The 20,795-nt window shown below is 36.1% G+C and overlaps 1 protein-coding gene across 7 annotated transcripts in view; it reads left to right on the forward strand.

The window, feature by feature from the left end:
- The window catches only part of STAU2 (staufen double-stranded RNA binding protein 2), a 294,957-nt gene that overhangs the window by 166,943 nt on the left and 107,219 nt on the right, over positions 1-20,795 (forward strand). For all 7 annotated transcript variants that reach the window (XM_055318242.1, XM_055318241.1, XM_055318238.1 and 4 more), the window contains one exon: positions 13,121-13,428. In XM_055318242.1, the coding sequence (XP_055174217.1) occupies positions 13,121-13,428 (308 nt within the window). The remainder of the gene's footprint in view (positions 1-13,120; positions 13,429-20,795) is intronic.

Genomic DNA, 20,795 nt, shown 5'->3' on the forward strand with positions numbered 1-20,795 from the left:
TTTTTTCTTTAATGAGAATTTGTTTCTCTTTAATTAGTGAAAATGTTATTAATGATATAAAATTAATGTATTACTTGTGGATGAGGCACTGGGCTCTCTGGAGCCCCCATTCTGTATAAGCAAAACTCTCTTTCCATCTTAAACCTCTTCTTGCAGGCTCACCCCATTTTCTGCCTGTCACTGAAACCTTGAGCTGACCTTGAGTTCCTACCTTCAAGGGGACTAGGACCACTTCAAACCATCACTGCCCCCTCCTTGAGACTCATGGCAGCTGTTGGCATTACACTCTCCTCCACTGATTGCTGTCATTAGCAAAGCTGGTCTCTTTCCCTTGTGTGTCACCCCCACTCCCACCCTATCTTCATCATCTTTCTTGACAGCTTCAATATCTACATGGATGACCCATCTAATGCCCTGGCCCATCACTTCCTTAGCTTCTTAGAGCCAAAGAATGACCTTTACTTCCACTCCCATACTGTCATCCTCTTGCATGATTGTATAACACATCACCAAACTTGTATCACCTTCAAAACATTACACACACTAGCCCCAGCCTCTTATCTTCTATGACACTTGACCAAGAACTTCCACCATATTTCACATTTACTCATTTCATTTCACTGACGTAGGACTTAATCCCAGGACCTTGGGATCACAATCTGAGCCAAAGGCAGACACCCAACCACGGAGCCACCCAGGCACCCGTATCCCTTTACCTTTCTTGTTTATAATTGTCTTAAGTATTTATATACATACATACATACATACATACATACATACATTTATGTATGTATGTATGTTGATGCCCAACATGGGGCTTGACCCTGAGATCAAGAGTCACATGCTCTACTGTCTGAGCCTGCCAGGTACCCAGCCAGGCACCTCTCCTGTATATATATTTAAACTGGTATCAAATAGTAGTATACTTTTTGCTTTGTCTGGAAAACATAATTCAAAAAAAAAAAAAAACTCGAGAAAGAAATTCTAGTATATTTACCCATACTATTTGCTTACCATATTTCTTCTTCATTCTTTATGTTCTATGATTCCTTCTTTTTTTGTTTCATTTCCACTAGAGGATTTGATGTAGCCATTCTTTTAGCAGGAATTTAATGGTGAAAATTGTCTTAGTTTTCCTGTATCTGAGAATGTTTCACTATCCCCTTCATTCCTAAAGTATATTTTTGCTGGATGTAGGATTTTCTGTCGACAATATTTCTATTTCCCAATAGAATAGCACAATAAATACTGTGCTATTTCCTTTTGAGGCCCATGGTTTGGGATAAGAATCCACTGTCATTTGAATTGTTTTTCCTCTAAGATTAAATTTTGCTTTTTTTTTCTTTTTTTAACTGCTTTCAAGATTCTTTTTCTCTGTCTTTAGTTTTGGGGAGTTTAATTATGATGTGTTATGTTGTAGGTTTATTTATGTTTATCTCACTTGGGGTTCACACAGCATTTTGAATTTGTGAGGTTTATGTCTCTTAACAATTTGGGGCATTTTCAGCTATTATTTCTTCAGTGCTTTTGCAGCCCAGCCTCTTTCTCCTTTCCTTCTGGAATACCAGTAGCATAGATTTTAGATCCTTTGTTGTGGTCTTACTGATTCTTTAGATATTCATTTTTTTTCCATTCTTTTTTTTTCCTCTATCGTTCATATTGGGTAATGTCTATCTTTTTAACTTCCACTTCACTAATTCTATCTTCTGTTCCCTCCACTTTGCTGTTAAAACTATCCACTAAGATTTTTTTTTTCAATTACTCTGTATTTTAGTTCCAAAATTGCCATTTGTTTTTTTTTTTTTAATCTTCCATTTCTTTGCTGAAACTTCCTATTTGCTTTCTGTTTTTGCAGTTGTTTCGGGCATGTTTGTAATTGCTTAATTGAACCATTTTACCATGGCTGCTCTAAAATTTTGGTTAGATTATTCTAAAATCTCTGTCCTCTCAATATTGGCATCTTTTGATACTATAAGGTGGGGTCCTAGCTCCCTATTGGGCCTTTTCTAATACTGCCACCGTGGGGGTGTTGAGTAGTCTTGTTCTAGTTTGTTGGGTAAAAGCTTAGCCTCCCAGCCTGCCCTTTTGTGTCATGGGTAAGAGTAGGATAACAGTTTTTTGTGTGTGCTTGGCTGAACTAAAGTAGTTTTTGTCTAAGTTTTTTGTCTTGCTAGGCTATTCCTTTCCTGGTCCTAAAAAATGAATTTGTTATTTTTGCAAGGCAAGTTTTTTTTTTTTTTAAGATTTTATTTATTCATGAGAGACACAGAGCAGCAGAGTCATAGGCAGAGGGAGAAGCAGGCTCCTCATGGGGAGCTTGATGTGGGACTCAATTCCAGGACCCCGGGATCATGACCTGAGCCAGAGGCAGATGCTTAACCACTGAGCCACCTAGGTGTCCCTGCAAGGCAATTTTTAAAATTAGATGTGTACTTAATATTTATACAATTCCAATCAGTTCATTTTTTCTTAAAATATTTTAGAATCAGTCATAACTTTCTGGATAATACATAGACTAATTTGTAATAGATTATTAAAACATAATTTATATCATATAAAGAGAATCAAAAGAAAGTGTTGGTCGATTAAATTCTTTCATCCTAAAGCTATTCTTTTTCTGTTATGTTAACTTAATACTTAAAGTTACTGTCTGACAACAAATAAAATTATGATGCTGGCTGAGCATGTTATTTTTACATGTCTTCCCAAAGGATAGTTTCACAATGTGAATCTTTTTTTTTTTTAAGTAACTCCTGCCTGGCTCCTATCTGTCTTTTCTATTATTCTACTTGAGAAAGACTCTGGTTCATTGAGCCTAGAAAATAGATTTGAAATGAAAAACAGGAGACACCTCATATTAAGTACAATATCTTAGCAGTTTCTTTCCTCTGTTCTGAATATTTCAGGACTCATTTGCACAGAGCTTGAATGTGCAGATGCAAAGAATAATAGTTTTGGTTTTATATTCATTTGTTTATTTTACTGATTGAATAGTAGTTACACGTGCTGACCCCCAAGCCAGATGCTTAGTCCCAGTCCCAAGGCTTGCCACTTACCAGCTGTAACTTTGAGAGGTCACCATGACCTTGCTGTGCCTTGGGGCCTTCAACTGTAAAATGGAGATAATCATAATTCCTGTGACAGAGGCTCATTGTGAGGATTGTTGAGCCTAATTCATGCAAGGCCTGCTTTCCAGTAAGGACTATACGAGTTTCACCTATAATTATTACTGTTTTATGAGCTATCTGGAACAGATGCTTGGGGTGCTAGCAGGGGAATAGTGTGGTGCAATGTTGGGGACTATTCACATTTCAGCATGAGTTTCTTCCTACTGAGAGATTGGTCATTTGTGTCATATGTCATTTGTGTCATATAATCCATTTTTCAGGGTTTTTGGTTTAGTTTTTTGTTTTGTTTTGTTATTTGTGTTTTGCAGTTTTAGGGAAATAGTCACTAATGCATTTTTTTCTGTGAAGAAAGAGAACTTATGATCCCTATTTTATCAGCAACATTTTAGCCTTATTTAAATAAATGAATAGTTGAACACGGCTCATTTTCTTTCACAAGCTGCTCTGAAACTTCATTTTTACTGTAACAGTTTTAGTAGAACTATTCACAGTTCTATCTTTATTGAAAATGTTGAGCCTTGAGCTGATTTCTTCTACATAAACCAACGGAGACCTTCTTTATTATTAAGATGAAGTGTGAATTTATTCACCATTTTCAGGCTCTTATCCTTTGTCATTAGATACTTCTAAATTTTCTTTTTTAAAGAAAAGATAACAGGGATCCCTGGGTGGCTCAGCAGTTTAACACCTGCCTTTGGTCTAGGGTGCGATCCTGGAGTCCCGGGATCAAGTCCCACGTCGGGCTCCTGGCATGGAGCCTGCTTCTCCCTCTGCCTGTGTCTCTGCCTCTCTCTCTCCCTCTCTTTCTCTTTCTCTCTCTGTGTGTGTCTCTCATTAATAAATTAATAAAATCTTTTTTAAAAAGTCAATTATTTGTGTATGTTTTGAAAGCTGATGCTTCAGATTTTTATTCTTTCTTTGATCAGAAAGAGTATTTTGTTGGGGTGCTTGGATAACATAGTCAGTTTAGAGTCTGATTCTTGGCTTCAGCTCAGGTTGTGATCTCAGGGTTGTGAGACCTGTGTCTGGCTCCACACTCAGCACAGTCTGCTTAAGACTCTCTCTCCCTCTGCTCCTCCCCCACCCCGTTCGCTCTTAAATAAATAAATAAACCTTAAAAAAATATATTTTGTTTAGTGCCATCTCAGAAGACAGAGTCCTGCTTCCTGATTGGCATCAATTATTTTAAAACATCCCTCAATTTTGTTAACTGGTTATCTGAGAAGTTACTTGGTTGCTACTGGCAAAGTTGATTCCCAATGAGTTTTGCTTTTTAAAATCTCTTGTTTAAAGTTTCCAGTGGCAGCCAGGTATAAATATGTTATGTGGCTCATCTACCTGTTGATAAAGCTAAGTTCACCTTGCTAGCATTTTGCTATTACTCACTAAATTTCCCTTGTGTGTCCTGATGGTGATAATGTCTCTTGCCATCATTCTAATCTGCTCAATAAACCTTACCTTCAAAGTTTCAAAAACAAATTGTAATTTTAAAAAAATCTTAAAAACTAGGACATGGATTGCTGTTTCAAAGGAGGAAATTAGAGAAAAGCAGGAGGAACAACAACATGATTTATCAGTCTTACAGTGATTTTTAAAAATCATCTCTATGAAAATTCTTGAAATCCTAGTAAGGTCTGCAGTCTAGTTCATTGTATTGTACCAGTATCAACTTTCTAGTTTTCTTAATATGCTGTAATTATGTAAGATGTCACCATTGGGAAAAGCTGAGTGATGAGCACATGTACACTGTGTGTATCACTTTTGCAACTTTAAAAAGTTGTAAAAATCCAATTATAAGAAAGCACTGTTATATTGCCCTGGGCCTCTCCCTCAGTACAGAGACCCTAGAACAAGATGCTGCCAAGGCATTCAGGTAGGACAGACTGTGGTACTAGCACTAGGTATGGCCCTGAGAGTAAGCAGGGCTGAATTGGCAGTGCCTGCTCTTGAGGTCTGCAGCTTTGACCACTGCCTCTGCCTGATGTGCAGTCCCTGGTTTCCAGACTCTGACCTCGTGGCTGCTATTCTTTCTTTCCCAGGGAATCTCAGGGCCATTTATTAGATGAGCACAAATGCAGGCCAAGAAGGAACCACTGGACCACCACGGTCATCCTCCTGGAGTGCAGAAATAGTCAATCCATCCTCTGCATGTTCTTTAGCTACTAGGCTGATTGGATCTTAGAAATCTCTACTTCTAGCAAACTGTAAGAGACCCTTAACTCTAGGAAACAAACTGAAGGCTGCTGGAGGAGAGGCGAGTGAGGGATGGGGTAAATGGGTGACGGGCATTAAGGAGGGCACTTGATGTAATAAGCAACTGATGAATCACTAAATTCTATCCCTGAACCTAATAATAGAGTATATGTTAACTAAATTGAATTTAAATTAAAAAATTTAAAAAAGAAATCTCCATTTCCTGCTGCCCTGTTGCTGAGATGTAATGGAACAGGGTGGTATTTTTAGGGGACCCCACTTCTCCCTTTCCACACAGCTCAGTACCAACATATCTTCCAGCTGAGGTTCAAGGGTCCCTGGTTCTGCCTAATTTTCAAGTCAAATATAAACTATTTAGGAGAAGACAAAAAGCAATTAATGTAAAATTTGAAAGAAATTCTTCTGAAAATCAAACTTAAAAAGGAAAATATTGGTTAACAGCAATATAATGAAAAAAAAACAGGTAAACAATTTGTCAAAAGTTTCTTTTTTAAGGTCAGTTTCAGAATTAGCTTGGAAGGTAAAGTTCTTTTAATTAGCAAAAATCTGATCACATCTCACATTACAAATGAGACTAAAGCTGTTCTGGATTAAAGAAATAGCTACATCAAAAAATACGTCATTACTGAACTAATGAATAAAATGATGTCTTTTAATGTGCTCAAAAAGCATAACTTAAATCAGTGGTGAAAACTAACCTTGTTCTTGCCCTTAGAGTTAGTACTAATTTGTGCATTATATTGGTCTTTCTCTTTTTTTTTTGTTTTTTTTTTTTTTGCAAGGACAATTACTACATTTAACATGATGCATGCAAAGTTATTAATTTGGTGAATGCCTATGAATTAAATTACTGAGAGAACTTTTTGGCAAGATATGAAAGTCTTCCAGTGAGCACAGTACTCAGAGGGAAAAGTGCTTGGTGCAACCCTGACCCACAAAAGGTGGAATTCCTGGGGAGAGGCCTGAGTGGAGACCACTGCACAGCACCTCACACACCTAGGCTGTGCCTTCAGTATTTCAGCTGTGCAGAGGGTATGAGGGGAACAACAAAATGGTAAATGGTAAATTTTCTTCAAAAAGTTAAAAACAATAACAGCAATAAAAAGTATTTTAATTTTTTTTAAAAACAAATTTCAGCTGAACTGGGAAATGCCTTTGGAAATCTTGTTCCACTGCACAAATGTACACTGTCTTAGCCAAGGAAAGGGGCCAGTCAAGACTGTTCACACCCAAGGGCTAAACTGTTATCTTTTCTTTTTTTTTTTTTTAAGATTTTATTTATTCATGATAGACACACAGAGAGAGAGAGAGAGAGAGAGAGAGAGAGAGAGACGCAGGCTCTATGCTGGGAGCCCGACGTGGGACTCGATCCCGGGACTCCAGGATCAGGCCCTGGGCTGAAGGCGGCACTAAACAGATGAGCCACCTGGGCTGCCCAAATGACTTTCTTATTAAAATTTGGTGAATTTTCTATGATGGTACCTAAGTAGAAGCAGTCAACCCACATGTGTTAAATTTTAGTTGGAGGAACCTGCTACCCTACCATTCTGGTCCTTGTGCCACTTAAAAAAAGTGTTTTACCCTTATGTGAATTCTATTTTTTTTTTGTTATGCAAAATTCACTGTGGCAAAAGGAGGCCTGTGTATTATTAGGTATTTGAGTACTTTTAAAAAAAAATTTAGTCCAACAGTTTTGTGACAAAAATTGTAAAAATTCAAAGCTTTGGTATAGAAAGTGACGAATAGATTTTACTAAGAAATAGCTATGTACTCATTCCATGGACTTGCAGAGAAATCCTTTTGTGTAGACTAGCATTAGCCATTTGCACCAGTGTATAACATCATTTTTCTTACTGCATTGGCTTGCCCTGTTGTTCTGATACCCTGATACCACTTACTGCTCACTAACATTTATGTTCTTCAGCCTCTCTCAAAGAGTCAGGACATTGAAAGGCAACTGAACATTGAAAGGCAAGGTTCTCCTGAGTTTGCTTATCTGCACATATGATAAAACATTTAAAGAGATCATGATTCAGAATGTCCTCTGCAACTTTCCCAGCAAGGACTGGAGCTCCATGAAGATGTTCAAGGAGGTTCTGCATGAAACAGAGTGTTCATATACACGTTAGAAAAAGTACAGACCTAATGGGAAAAACATGTAAAATGGGCACGGTGGCCCAGCATTCATCATTTTCTAAGATGTCACAGTTACTGGCAAGTTTGGGCTTTTAAATTCCTGTTTGAACATAACATATTTTAGGTAGATTTTGGTGAGGCAATCTCTGGAATGTTTAGGGGCAACCATGGTGACCTGGATCAACCCTAGAGGCGACCTGGGCGTGGAGTTTAATTCCTGGATTAAACATAGGTGTTTGGAGCTGGCTAGGCATTGTATTTAGTTCCCTACTTGTTCTTCCAGGAGTCTATTTAACGTAATGTTTAGGCATGCAAGACTCTACAGACAGACTACCTAGGGTCATATTCTAGCATTGCTTGTATTATCTGTATGACTTTAGGTGAGCTCCATTCTTCAGCTTTTTCACCTCTAACATAGAGAAATAAAAATGCCCATTTCATATGGTTGTGGTGGGGAATTAATTGGGATAATTTAATTTAAAGTACTAGTATATAATGCCAGTGTTATAGCTACAATGTGGCTGTGTAGTATGGTTACAAACCGATAGTACCAACATGGGAGTTAAAGGCAAAGTCAAGGATAGAAGATAGATGATGCGGGGTCCACCTGGGTGGCTCAGTGGTTGAGCGTCTGCCTTTGGCTCAGGTCATGATCCTGGAGTCCTGGGATTGAATCCCATACGGGCTCTCCCCAGGGAGCCTGCTTATGTCTCTGCCTCTCTGTGTGTGTCTCTTATGAATAAATAAATAAAATATTTAAAATAGAATAGAATAGAATAAATAAAATAATAAAATAAAATAAATAAATAAAATAAAATAAAAATAAAAATAAAATATAGATGATGGAAGAATGGGTTAAGAACATCCAGAGAGAGGGACCCCTGGGTGGCACAGTGGTTTGGCGCCTGCCTTTGGCCCAGGGCGCAATCCTGGAGACCCGGGATCGAATCCCATGTCGGGCTCCCGGTGCATGGAGCCTGCTTCTCCCTCTGCCTGTGTCTCTGCCTCTCTCTCTCTCTCTGTGACTATCATAAATAAATAAAAAAAAATTAAAAAAAAAAGAACATCCAGAGAGAGAGCATGAGTATAGAAGGATGTAACAGGCTTGAGCAAGGGGAATACATTTGAGGTCCATGAGCAAGACTGAGGTCCAAACTAATAGAAAAGAAGGCATAGGCCCAAGGTAGTTATGTGAGAAGAAGTTTATCCTGCACAGTAATTAAATAAATGTAAATCATTGTAACAATGAAATATTGTAGTGTCAATAATTATTTAGACTTACTAAAACCTGTTTCAACAGAAGGATGAGAAAACTGATTTAGTCACATACTGCTAATAGAAGCATAAATTGGTATAGTTTTTCAAGAGGTCTAATTGGCAAAATAAGGTAAAGTCCTTAAATATGTATAGCCTAAATTACTCTTTGAGTCTACCTTCACATCTTTACAGTACTGAAAAGGTACTTAAATTTACGACAGGAAGAACCTAAATGAATTGTGACCAATCCATATATTCTGTTACCAATATTCAAGTTGAAAATCATTCGGTAGTTGACCACAGAAATCCACGTGTCTTTACAGTCTTTCAACAAGTATTATATTAGTTGAGCTCTGTAGAAAGGAATCTTCTTTATTTTTGAAACAAAGTCAACTCAGGCTTTACTGTAGAATAAGGGAGCCTGAACTCTGCATGAGTTCTTATATCGTGATGTAATGCCTCTCTTGAGTGTTGAGAGAGCATTTTTGTTTCTTTATAATATTGTTATTGGCAAGCCCATTACTGCTGTATAATAACAATACTGAAGTAATGCCGTTAGTTTCTTGATTTCTTAAATTGAGTGTAAAATTTAGAGTCATAACATTTAAATTATAAATAAGAATTACATGTGGTATTTATGCAGCTAGTGAAAAAACAAAAACCAATAAGACATTTCACTTATCAATTTGGCAACTATTTTTATGACTTTATTGAGGTCTAATAAGCTGCACATAATGTATACAGTTTGATCAGTTTTGACATATGAACTGTTTTTACTTAACAGCACTTCTGACACCAAATACATGGGGATTTTTTTTTTTTCCACATACCAACCAATTCTCCAATTTTCCAGACACCAGTTGGGTGTCCTACAGTTCGGCTCAATTCTGATACTACCCAGAATTAACATAGGACCCCCACAGATAAGGACTCAATCCCAGAAGACTGCCCCAGTTCAGATGCCTGTCACAAGTCACATGCTGCTCACCTGTACTTCTCACCAACTGGCTATAAATATAGGGGGTTTCCACAACCCTCTCCTCAAGGTTGATCATTTGCTGGAATGGCTCACAGAACTCAGGAAGATACTTTATTTACTATCACTGGTTTTTAAAATAAAGGATATAAAACGAACAGCCAGATGGTGAGGTGCATAGGGTGAGGTCCAAAAGGTACTGGAGCACAGCAGTTGGCATTGGGGTACACCACCCTCCCAGCACATGAATATCTTCAAACCTCGGGAGCTCTCCATGCTTCATCATTTAGGGGTTTTGTATGGAGGTTCCGTTATATAGGCAAAGTTAATTAAATCATTGTCCATCTCTAGCCTCTCTCACTTCCCCAGAGGTCAGGGGGTAGGGCTGAAAGTACTTTTTTTCTTATTTTGGTATTATTGTTTAAGAATCTTCTTACTTATCTGTACTAACAGAAAACAGAGGCAAAGATTTTTTTAATAATAATTTCCAATTCCAAAATAGGAAGAAAAGGCACTTTCATATATTAATATGGGAGTGTGAAATTCTTAGTTTTTTTTGGAATTGTACCAATTTGCAGCAAATTGTCAATGTCAATAAAACCTAAAATGCATATTGTTTGAACTAGCAATTCTGCTTCTAACTTAAATAAATTTTCTTGTAAACAAGGATTTAAAAATAAAAATGTTCATTACTGTGTTGTTTATAATTACAAAAATTTGGAAACAGATGTCCAACAATATAGACTTGTTTAAAGAAACAATTCATATGGTGAAACATGCCTTCATATTAGTAGTAGAAGGATATTGTTTTATAAACAACAGGATCATATGGTATTCCTTTTTTTATTTTTTATTTTTTTAATTTTTTTCATATGGTATTCCTATGTCTTAACATAGTTTTTCAACTCAGCAACAAAAAAGTTCATGCAAAAAAGACTAAAAGCATATATTTAAAGCAAAATGTTAATCTAGTTTCCTCTGATTAGTAAAATTTATTTGTATTTTTTCCAATGCATGGTTTCCTTCTTATTGAAATTTCTTCCTGATTATAAAACTAACACAAAGGCATAAAGTCAGTCCATAAAATCAGATATATTAATCTGAGCTATATAAATTATTTTTTAAAAATAACAACTGTTTTATGTTTTGATGCTATCAGGATAAAGTCCTTGGAGCTTGGCCCCTACCTACCTCCGCCTTTACCTTTTGCAGTTCCCACCTCTCTCTTCATGTGCTAGTGGTAAGGAACTGCCTGAGGCTTACTGGCATCCGTGCTCTGCTGATCCCTGCTGTTGTCTCTCTGCCTTCAGTTCTTTTCCTCCTGGACTTTATTCTCCTTCTCCCCTGAAATCTGCTGTCAGTGTCATGTCCAAGAGCCTTTCCTGAGCTCCTTGTGCTTCTTCCCCATTCCCACTGCTCTCTAGATCCATCTTTATTGAGGCACTTTCCGCATTATATCATCCCTTTTCATTTTCCTGTCCCAACAGATTGAACCTGATTGGAGGTCAGGACAGTACTGGTTACGACAGTACCTGAAAGCTAACTGTGTGTGTGCATGTACGTGTAACTGAATGATAGGGATAAAGATGTGATGGGATCAGACAGTGTGGAGTATTGGAAGAAGTGTGAATATATCTGCATGACTAGGGCAAGGGATCTTCATGAGGAATTTAGATGAGAATAGAAATCTAAGGAGGAGCTAGATGATATAAGGAAGAGCCATTTGTCATCCAAAGGAGTTTGGATTTAATAGTCTAGTGATGGGAAGCCAGAAAAGATGTTAAAGTAAGAAAATGGCTAGCCTTAGCAATTTTTGAAGTGTTATTTGTTATTAATGTTATGTAAAAAAAAAAAGAGGATATAGAATTATTGAATCAGTATGTTATCCACTTGAAACTAATATAACACTGTATATTAAATATATAGGATTAAAATAAAATGAAAATGAAAAAAAATTGAGTGTAAAATTTGTGAAGTCATGGGTTAAACCAAGTTGAATAGATTTTTGTTCTTCTAAGCTTCTCAGTCTTTACTATGCTAATGTAAATGCTAATGTGCATTTTTAATCTTCCAGAAGGTAGGGGTATGTATGCACAATATCATTTGCGTTATTTCCCAGATTTATTATCATGGAACACTTCTATTTAGGGCTATGTTCTAGACATTTGGGGAAATGGACACCAGGGAGACTAGCAGCAGTGAAACCTTTTTAAAAAGATTTTATTTGTTTATTTGAGAGAGAGAGAGAGAAAGAGCATGAGTGGGGTGAGGGGGAGAGGGACAAGCAGACTCCCCACTGAGTGGGGAGCCCTGTGCAAGGCTCAATCCCAGGACCCTGGGATCTGACCTGAAGTCAGATGCTTAACCGATGGAGCCACCAGGCACCCAGCCAGTGAAACCTTTTGGTGATTGTTACGGTAGTCCAGGTGAGAAACATTAAAAGCTTGAATCAGAAGGTTAATGATGGGAGAGAGAGAGAGAGGGAGAGGGGCAAGAGCACGGGAATTAAGTTGTGTCTGTCAGAGCACATCTCCAAAAGTGGTGAATTCTCAATAATTTTAAAAGATAGCATGATTTGAGAGTTGCTAATATTATTGATCCAAAGACATTAGAATACGCAGTGTGAAATGTGGTTTGAAACATCCCCGAGACAAATGGTAGTCAAAGGAAAGGGCTTCTTTTATGTTTACAATCCTACTAACTGATAACATAGCCCTAGGCTCACTCCTCTTTATCAGAACCTGTCCATGGTCTGGCTTGAACTAAAGCACTTAATGATGAAGGAACAAATTCTAGACTGGATATGATAACTGCTTATTTATGGGTGAGTCAGAGATGGTTGTCAGGAGTGTAGGTTGGACAACTGAGCAGATAGATGGTGGTATCATAATGAGATTAACAAGACAGGAGTCAGTGCTAATTTTGGGAAGAAGATAACTCTGTCACTTTTTGAAATGCTCATGAGTTAGAGTTGTCTGTGGGACACCCTTATGAGGAAAAGAGCACCTGTAGGCCATCAGGTTTATGAGTGTGTACCTCAGATGATGTGAACTGATCCAGCCTTCATTTTACTTACTGTTTCTCAATTGCTGCATGTGTTAGGGGTTTCGTGTCTCTTTAGGAGATGATAAAATTGTAAATTGCAGGTTAAAGACCCAGCACATTCCTAATCTTTTTAAACTTCTGATTTGGGAATATTTTTTTTGGGGGGGGGAATATTGAAACATATTCTTCACCTCTAAATTCAGGCTACGATGGCCTTGGCAGGTCTGAGGAAGATGTTTGACAGTGTTTCTTACTGCTTTGTTACTAAACCAAGTAAAATCATTAAGTTAATAATGCTATAACATGTTTCTATTTTAATAATTTTAAATGTAATAATAACAGTGTTCCTTCATTTTATTTATAGCTCCAAAAGGAATTCTTCATTTGTCTCCTGATGTTTATCAAGAGATGGAAGCCAGCCGCCACAAAGTAATCTCTGGCACTACTCTAGGCTATTTGTCACCCAAAGATATGAACCAACCCTCAAGCTCTTTCTTCAGTATATCTCCCACATCGAATAGTTCAGCTACAATTGCCAGGGAACTCCTAATGAATGGAACATCTCCTACAGCTGAAGCCATAGGTTTAAAAGGAAGTTCTCCTACTCCCCCTTGTTCTCCAGTACAACCTTCAAAACAACTGGAATATTTAGCAAGGATTCAAGGCTTTCAGGTATGAATTAAAAGCAAAAACAAAACCAAGAAAACAAATTCATTAGCCCCAAATCCTTCATCTCTATCCATCAGAAAGCTCATCCTTGCCTGCTAGTGTGACCTATATGCCACTTACATTGTAAAGTATTAGGAACACAGAGGTCAGAAGAAAGAGAGCCATATGCACGTGCCTCATTTTCTTTTATTTTCATTCTACGCATTCATCTTTTGCTGCCTGGCTCTCCTCCATTTTCCTTCTTCTTCCTCTTATTTTCTTTTTAAACATTTTTAATTCTCTGTTCTGTCTTCCAGTTGGTCTTGATTGGGTGCATTTATCTCCTCACTCTGTCTTCCACAAACAAAAATTCTGCCTTCATACATTTGGTATTAGTCTTTAGCACTAAGTTCTCTCTCATTTACAATAAGGCTAAGTTTTTCTAATAATGATTTTACTTTCATAGCAGTTCTGAAGTTGGCATTCTATTGCTAGTAATGATTCAGGTATACCGTGAAGGTACAACATCTTAGAACTCTATTATCTTAGAAGTTAACTAAACATGGTATTAGAACAATAATGACATACTTTCTAGTTGTTTGAGGCATAAAAACATGTATTTGTTTTAGTGGATCATGTTTTGAACCGTCTAGGGTAGCACCTGTCTCATGGTACTTACTAACAGTTCTGTTTCATTAGGCAGTCTAACTCCAGCTCACAGCTCACTGAACTTGTGTATATGAGTTTGGGGATGGAAATTTTTTTCCTTATTTATTCTTTGTTCCTTTTTAAAAAACCCAGCAAACCCAACAGTCCTTTCTGGATAGAGCTTTTAAAAGAATTGTTAACTCTAGGGAGAGGAAATACCTATGTTCTGATTTCTTAGTTGCCTTGAAAATCATGTACTGAACTGTAAATGCTGACCTGACCGGATGAACAGCCATGTGCTCATGCGTAGAAAGAGTGTACTGCACCCTCAGATTTCACTGTTTTCATCCCCTTTTCCATCTTAGTCTTATTCCTTAAGACCAAAAACTGTAATTTCCTTTAGAAATACTCTAGAAGCTCTGTATTGTGTAGAATAATCATGTATTTATAAACATTTTACAAGTTTAGATATAAATCAGAAAGAAGATCATGTGTTTTGGCAGGTATTTTGCATGTTTTTTTTTGTTTGCCTTCACAGAAACCCGATTCTTTCAAATCTATGCCAGGTAATTGTTAGTGTTTTTAATTAGACTATTAATATGAAATTGAAGAAGCTGTTACCAATTATTGGCTCTGTCGTCTGAAATTTTAAACACTTAATTTAAAGTTAAAATTTTAGAATTTGTTTTTGTTGTTTACCTTAAGAATGACAATAAATCACTGTTTAAAATAAAAAGACCTCGATTCATACAGTTAAAGTACTGGAAAAAAGCTAATAATTTTTAGTTCTATCTATAATCTGCACACAATGAACTAGAAATAAACTGTGATGAAAATAAATTCACTGCTTATTTACAAATCTAGTTATCTAGAAATGTCTGAGAGTAACACTGCATTTTTATAGAAACAAAGCACAAAATACATTTAAGCTCTGAATTGATTTTTTTGCTTGGAGATGTTATGGTAGATGTAATTTTGCTGCCACAGGAACTACTTAAATTTTTTTATTTGTATTTATTTGTTAATTCTTGGTAATGATAACAATTATAATTTTATAATTACTTTAGTCAAAATGTAGAGTCTGTTTCCCCCATTATTGAGCTGACTACTCAGACCTCTTTTTAAAGCTTATGCTAAGATAATATGCTCTTATTTATGGACAAGTTAAACATTTCCAAATTTGTGTACTGTGATTTTTACATACTAATGAATATAAACAGATGGTTTTAAAACATTACTGTGCTTTTCTGGTCGAATGAGCTCGGTATTGATGTGAAATACTGTGTCACTGATAGATCGCAACCTGCATCTGAGCAGTGAATAGAAGCTTGTGGGAAATGACTTAGTGTCCTATCAGGCACATAGCATATCTTCATGATGTCATGGTAAAAGGTTCTTTGTAGTTAAGAGTTTTGAAGCCTATTTCTTTATAGGTAACTTTCTCAGGTATCTTTACCTGGTAGAAAAACATGTAGACTGTTTCTCTTTCTTAAATGTTTCAATTGAACTATAGTTAGAAATTATAGGGCCAGCTTATTATGGATTACATGCTATTCTGTTATTTTTATTTCTGGAATTTAAAAACAATAAATTCTTTTTCTGTGTTTCTAGGTTAGTACTTTTTTATTTTGTTACTGTACATTGAATAGATACTATTGCTTATTGAATATTGTATAAACCCTTCTTTGGCCATCCTTCCCCATTAAAATTTGACTTAAGCCTATCAGAGCCATTGTATGTGACAGCTATATTGTATTACAAAGTGAAAATATATTAGTGTACTGAAAACTAAGTTGTTTTAACCTTTAAATTTTTTTCATTACCCAATCTTTAATTGAAATTTATAAATTACAGAAAGCTTATTTGCTTACTAGAATGTAGATATTAAGCTCACATCCTTTGCTTAATCTACAGAATAATTAAAATTATTATACAATTAAAGTTATTAATAAAGCTGACTTCACAGAGCAGAATGTGACTGAACACTTGCACATTCTTGGTTAATTCTTTTCATCATTGCTGGGCTTACCTAAAGTTTTTATCATGTTTTAGATGCAAGTTTTTGGATTCCAGTCATAAATAAATACGTGTCTCTTTGAAATTTTATTGGGTGTATTTTAACTATCCTCTTTTAAAACCTGAATATTCTTATTGTTTTATTATTTTTTTGAAAGTTTAGAAATTTTATGTCAGTAGTTCTGTGAGCCTTAGATTTTGTCCAGCCCAGTCAGTATGCTTCTATAACTTCAGTGCTTTTCACAAAAACTCATTTGAAATTTAATTATACCAAAGTGTTTCAGGGTTCTTTGTTATGTACCTTGATACTCTTTAATTATAATGCCAAACCTGTTTGGCTTTTTAAGGACGATTATTATGACAGAGACATTCTTGAAATGTGGTACACATGAACCAAAGTGGAAGACTTTGTTCTGTTGTGTTATAATTTACATTTTTCTAAGTTTTTATAGCCTTAATATGCTTTGCCATACTAACGATATTAGAAATTTCAATTTGCATAATTAAATATAGGCAATTCCTTTGTCTTTTGGTTCTTGTACCAGCATATGTATAGGGATGAGGTGGTTCCCACAGGACACCAAATAATTCTCTGGATACCAGCAGCGTATCTGAGAATTCAGCTCAGTTCTGATACTGTCTCCATGGAGATAGCATCACACAGGACAAGGGTTCAGTCCTACAAGATCCCATCCCCCGCCAACTATGGATACCTGTCAAGCCCAGGTTGCTACCTGTACTTTTGACTGACCGGCTATAAATCAGAGATCCACACCACTTCTTCCTCCTCAGGTTCAATTAATTTGCTAGAGTAACTCACAGAACTCAGAGGATTTTACTTACTAAGTCACCAGTTTATTGTGAAAGAATATAAATTCAGTGCAGCTGGATGGAAGAAATGTCTGGGGCAGGGTATGTGGAAGGGACACAGAGCTTCCATGCCCTCTCCAAGCATGCCACTTTCTCAGCACCTCCATGTGTTCACCAACCCAGAGGCTCTCAGAACCCTGTCCTTTTGGGCTTTACACAAGGAGGCTTCATTATATAGTCCCGATTGATTAAATCATTGACCGTTGGCATTGATTCCACCTCCAGCCCCTCTTTCCTCCCCTGAAGTCAGGGGGATGGCCTGAAAGTTCCAACCCTTGAATCAATTTTTGGCTCCATTGGCAATCAACTCCCATCCATAGATGCTTTCAAAACTCACCTCCTTAACATACAACTCTGGCACTTTCAATACTTAGAAGTTTGGGGAGCTAGTGTGAGAGAAAAGGGTTGAAGACCAAATAAATATTTCTTATAAATCACAATATCACACTTTATTTAAATGAGTACTAGAAAAGTAATTTGATTAGAAATGAAAATGTATTCTTTTAGCAAATTATCCTTTCTCGATGAATTTAATTTCAGTTTGCTATTCTGTGCCCTTTTTTGTGATGATCATCCATTGAACAGTGTGGATTTTGAAACTTTCAGAGTGAAATATAATAAACTAGGTTTGTTTTTTTTTACATAGAGAATATAAAGAAACAGTTGTCTTAGTTAAGCCATAATTAGTTTATTTTACAAAATCAAGGAATGTTTTATAGAAGGACTTTTTATTATTGTGAGTTTTAGATGGTCCATTTCCAGAAAGATGAAAATGTCAGTAGAAAGCTTTGAAATACCTACTTAAATTAAAAACTTTCTTTTCAAATACAAGTCAAACTTAATAAATTTCAACTGATATGTCTCCTTTTGTGAAGCTTAATATGATTTTGGCAGCCTTCTTTTATAGTTATAGGCTTCTTTTAAATATTTATTTTAACATATATGGCATATAACATTTTAACAATATGACCTCAATATAGATTACATTGAGAATATAGTAACTGGCTAATCTGAGAATCAACCTTTTTTCTTTCCCTTATTAAAATCTTCCCTATGCCTCATTTTTTAATCAAATATTTATCATCAAAGTGGCTACTTGCAGCTTTTTTTTTTTTAAGAATGAGGGATCATTTTTTTTCAAAGAGCAATATAAATTAAACTTTGTAGGTTTCTAGTAGCAGAATATGGAGAAAGAAATTATGCATATACACATTCTCTCCCACTTAGAATTGTTTTTCTCCAATTTTAAATTTATCCTTGAAACATAACTTATTGTGTCACTTCTGAGCCTAAATTTTCATCTACACTGTTACACAAATGGCTATATGAAGTGAAGTGAAGTTATTCAGAGTACAATGAGTAAAACACATTTATGGGTTTGGCATGAGGTCAACAGATTCTGCTCTGATTTGCAGTCACTCTTTAAAAATCTCTCTTGGATTTGGCCTTTACCACTCTGCAAAGACCTTGGAGAGCTTGGTTTAGTATTTGAACTCTCCCCAAGGCTTGGTCTTTCATAGTGACTGTAAAACTCAGGTTTGTTCTTCAAATGGGCAACTCAAGTTCATCCAAACTGACTTATTATATCGTTTTCATTATATTTGACATACTTTGCCAAACCCCCAAAGGTATGCAGACTACATTTTACATAACTGGACTTCCATAAAAACCGGTGGAGTTACCAATTCATTTTGCTGAAATTCCCAATTCTATAGAGAAAAATTCTAATTGGAAGAAAAATCCTGATGCATATAAACATATACTGTGATCAGTAAGTAATACAGGTAAGAATCAAGCAAGTCTTGAATAAAACAGTCCATTATTACTGTATGAACTATTCAGTAACTTCACCCTAAATCACTGCAGAGTATAACCTGAAACTCAGAAGAACAAAGGCATTCATCTTGAATTTGATGTACCAGTACACACGTAGTAAGACACATAAGATATTTCAGACAAAGGGTAATATATAAACACAGAGCCTTTCCTACCACAGTGACTTTGATGTGGCTCTAAAATGAGCCACTATGGTACAGGGAAAAAAAAAAAGCTATTTATGTATCCTCCCCAAGTAGAAATATCTGTAGCCTTCTCTGTTTGCAAGAGAAGTGATTCTCAGGTCAGCATAAGAATTCTGCTTGGAATCATTTGAAAATCAAGTCTTTGAAGAAAAAGAAATGATTTTTCATCTACAGGTGAAATACATTTCCTTTCGCTACAAAAGGTTGGCAATGATACGATTTTTACTTAGTGATGTAAGAGTAATTGTAGTACCCATCAAGTCCCTTCATGTCCGGCTAGTAGCAATATACCAATGCTCATTCTAAGTCATGTTGAAATGATCTATTTTCCTCTCTCCAGCATTTAGCTATATCTTAAGATTTTTTTTTTTCATTAGTGACAGTGGTTAAGATTTCATATACATTGTTCTCTTCTCACTCAGGGCAGTTCCCAAGAGAGAGAAGAGTATGTGGAATAGCTGCATATAAAGGATTTCTACACACTGAAAAAAAATTAACATAGAGGCATGGTTTATATTGAAACATATGGGTAAACAAATGAAACTGATATTTATTGATTGACTCATTTTATATTTGATAGTAATGTAGGCATTATATACGTTATCTTATGACACAAGTAGAAATGCCTAGTACATTTTTGCCTTTTGCTACAGATCTTTATTTTATTTTATTTTATTTTTTATTTTTTTATAATTTTTTTTAATTTTTACTTATTTATGATAGTCACAGAGAGAGAGAGGCAGAGAGACACAGGCAGAGGGAGAAGCAGGCTCCATGCACCGGAAGCCCGATGTGGAATTCGATCCCGGGTCTCCAGGATCGCACCCTGGGCCAAAGGCAGGCGCCAAACCACTGCGCCACCCAGGGATCCCCAGATCTTTATTTTAAATCAGACTATTATATAGTGTTTGAAGATTGATCCCTGTAAGTAGGCATAGTTCGTGGTGATGGTCCATGGTCTTCTAGATATTGTTTTGGTTTAGTCCTAGATTTCATTAATTAATTTATTTAAGCCCTCATACCGGGGTCTAAGTTACTCAAGAATTCTGACTCTCTTGAGCTGGAAGGAACTCTAGATTTTATTCTAATATAAAATTTTATTATGTAAATACACATTTGAGGGACTACACAAGTAAAACTTCCTATTAATTGTATAGTTTACTCCTTTTCCATATGGAATTATTAGTTAATTTTAACCCTGAGAGATTTTAGGTTGTGAAGAGTTCTGCTCTCTTAACATGGTCACATCAAAAGACAGATTTAACTGTCAGACACAAGGGATATTTGAAAAGCTTTCAACATGTTTTTATCTGTAGTGCTGTCACTTTAAGTATAAGAAAAGTCCAGAATTGAGTCCTAAAAATGGAACATTTGAGGAAACAAGAACTGCTTGAAGATGACACAGTGACAGCTTGAATAAGTCTCATTACGAGAAAAATAGATAATACATTATGAACAGTTTTCAGTAATTTCAGTATAAAAAAGAATTAAATGGATATGAAGTTAAGCTGGCTAGGAATGTCCAGCCATTGAACACCGGAACAGATTTAACTGAAGCACAAGAAATGGAACATCTGCTTATCCACTCTGGGCAAATACTTAATAAGTACCTATGCATGCTAGGTAGCATGCCAAACACCGGGCACAATAGGAGTTATGATCAAGTTGGAGACAGGTAAATAAAACCAATATGCAGAAAAAAAAAAAACAATATGTGGAAGGTTGGATACCACCATAAATTAGTCCCATCTCCAGGGATCAGTATTGGACATTACACAACAGTTTGATATAAAAATAAAGATTTATAGCATGCTGCATGAAATAATGTAATTCTGC

This window comes from Nyctereutes procyonoides, unplaced genomic scaffold (genome assembly GCF_905146905.1).
Source record: "Nyctereutes procyonoides isolate TBG_1078 unplaced genomic scaffold, NYPRO_anot_genome, whole genome shotgun sequence".
Classification (NCBI taxonomy): domain Eukaryota; kingdom Metazoa; phylum Chordata; class Mammalia; order Carnivora; family Canidae; genus Nyctereutes; species Nyctereutes procyonoides.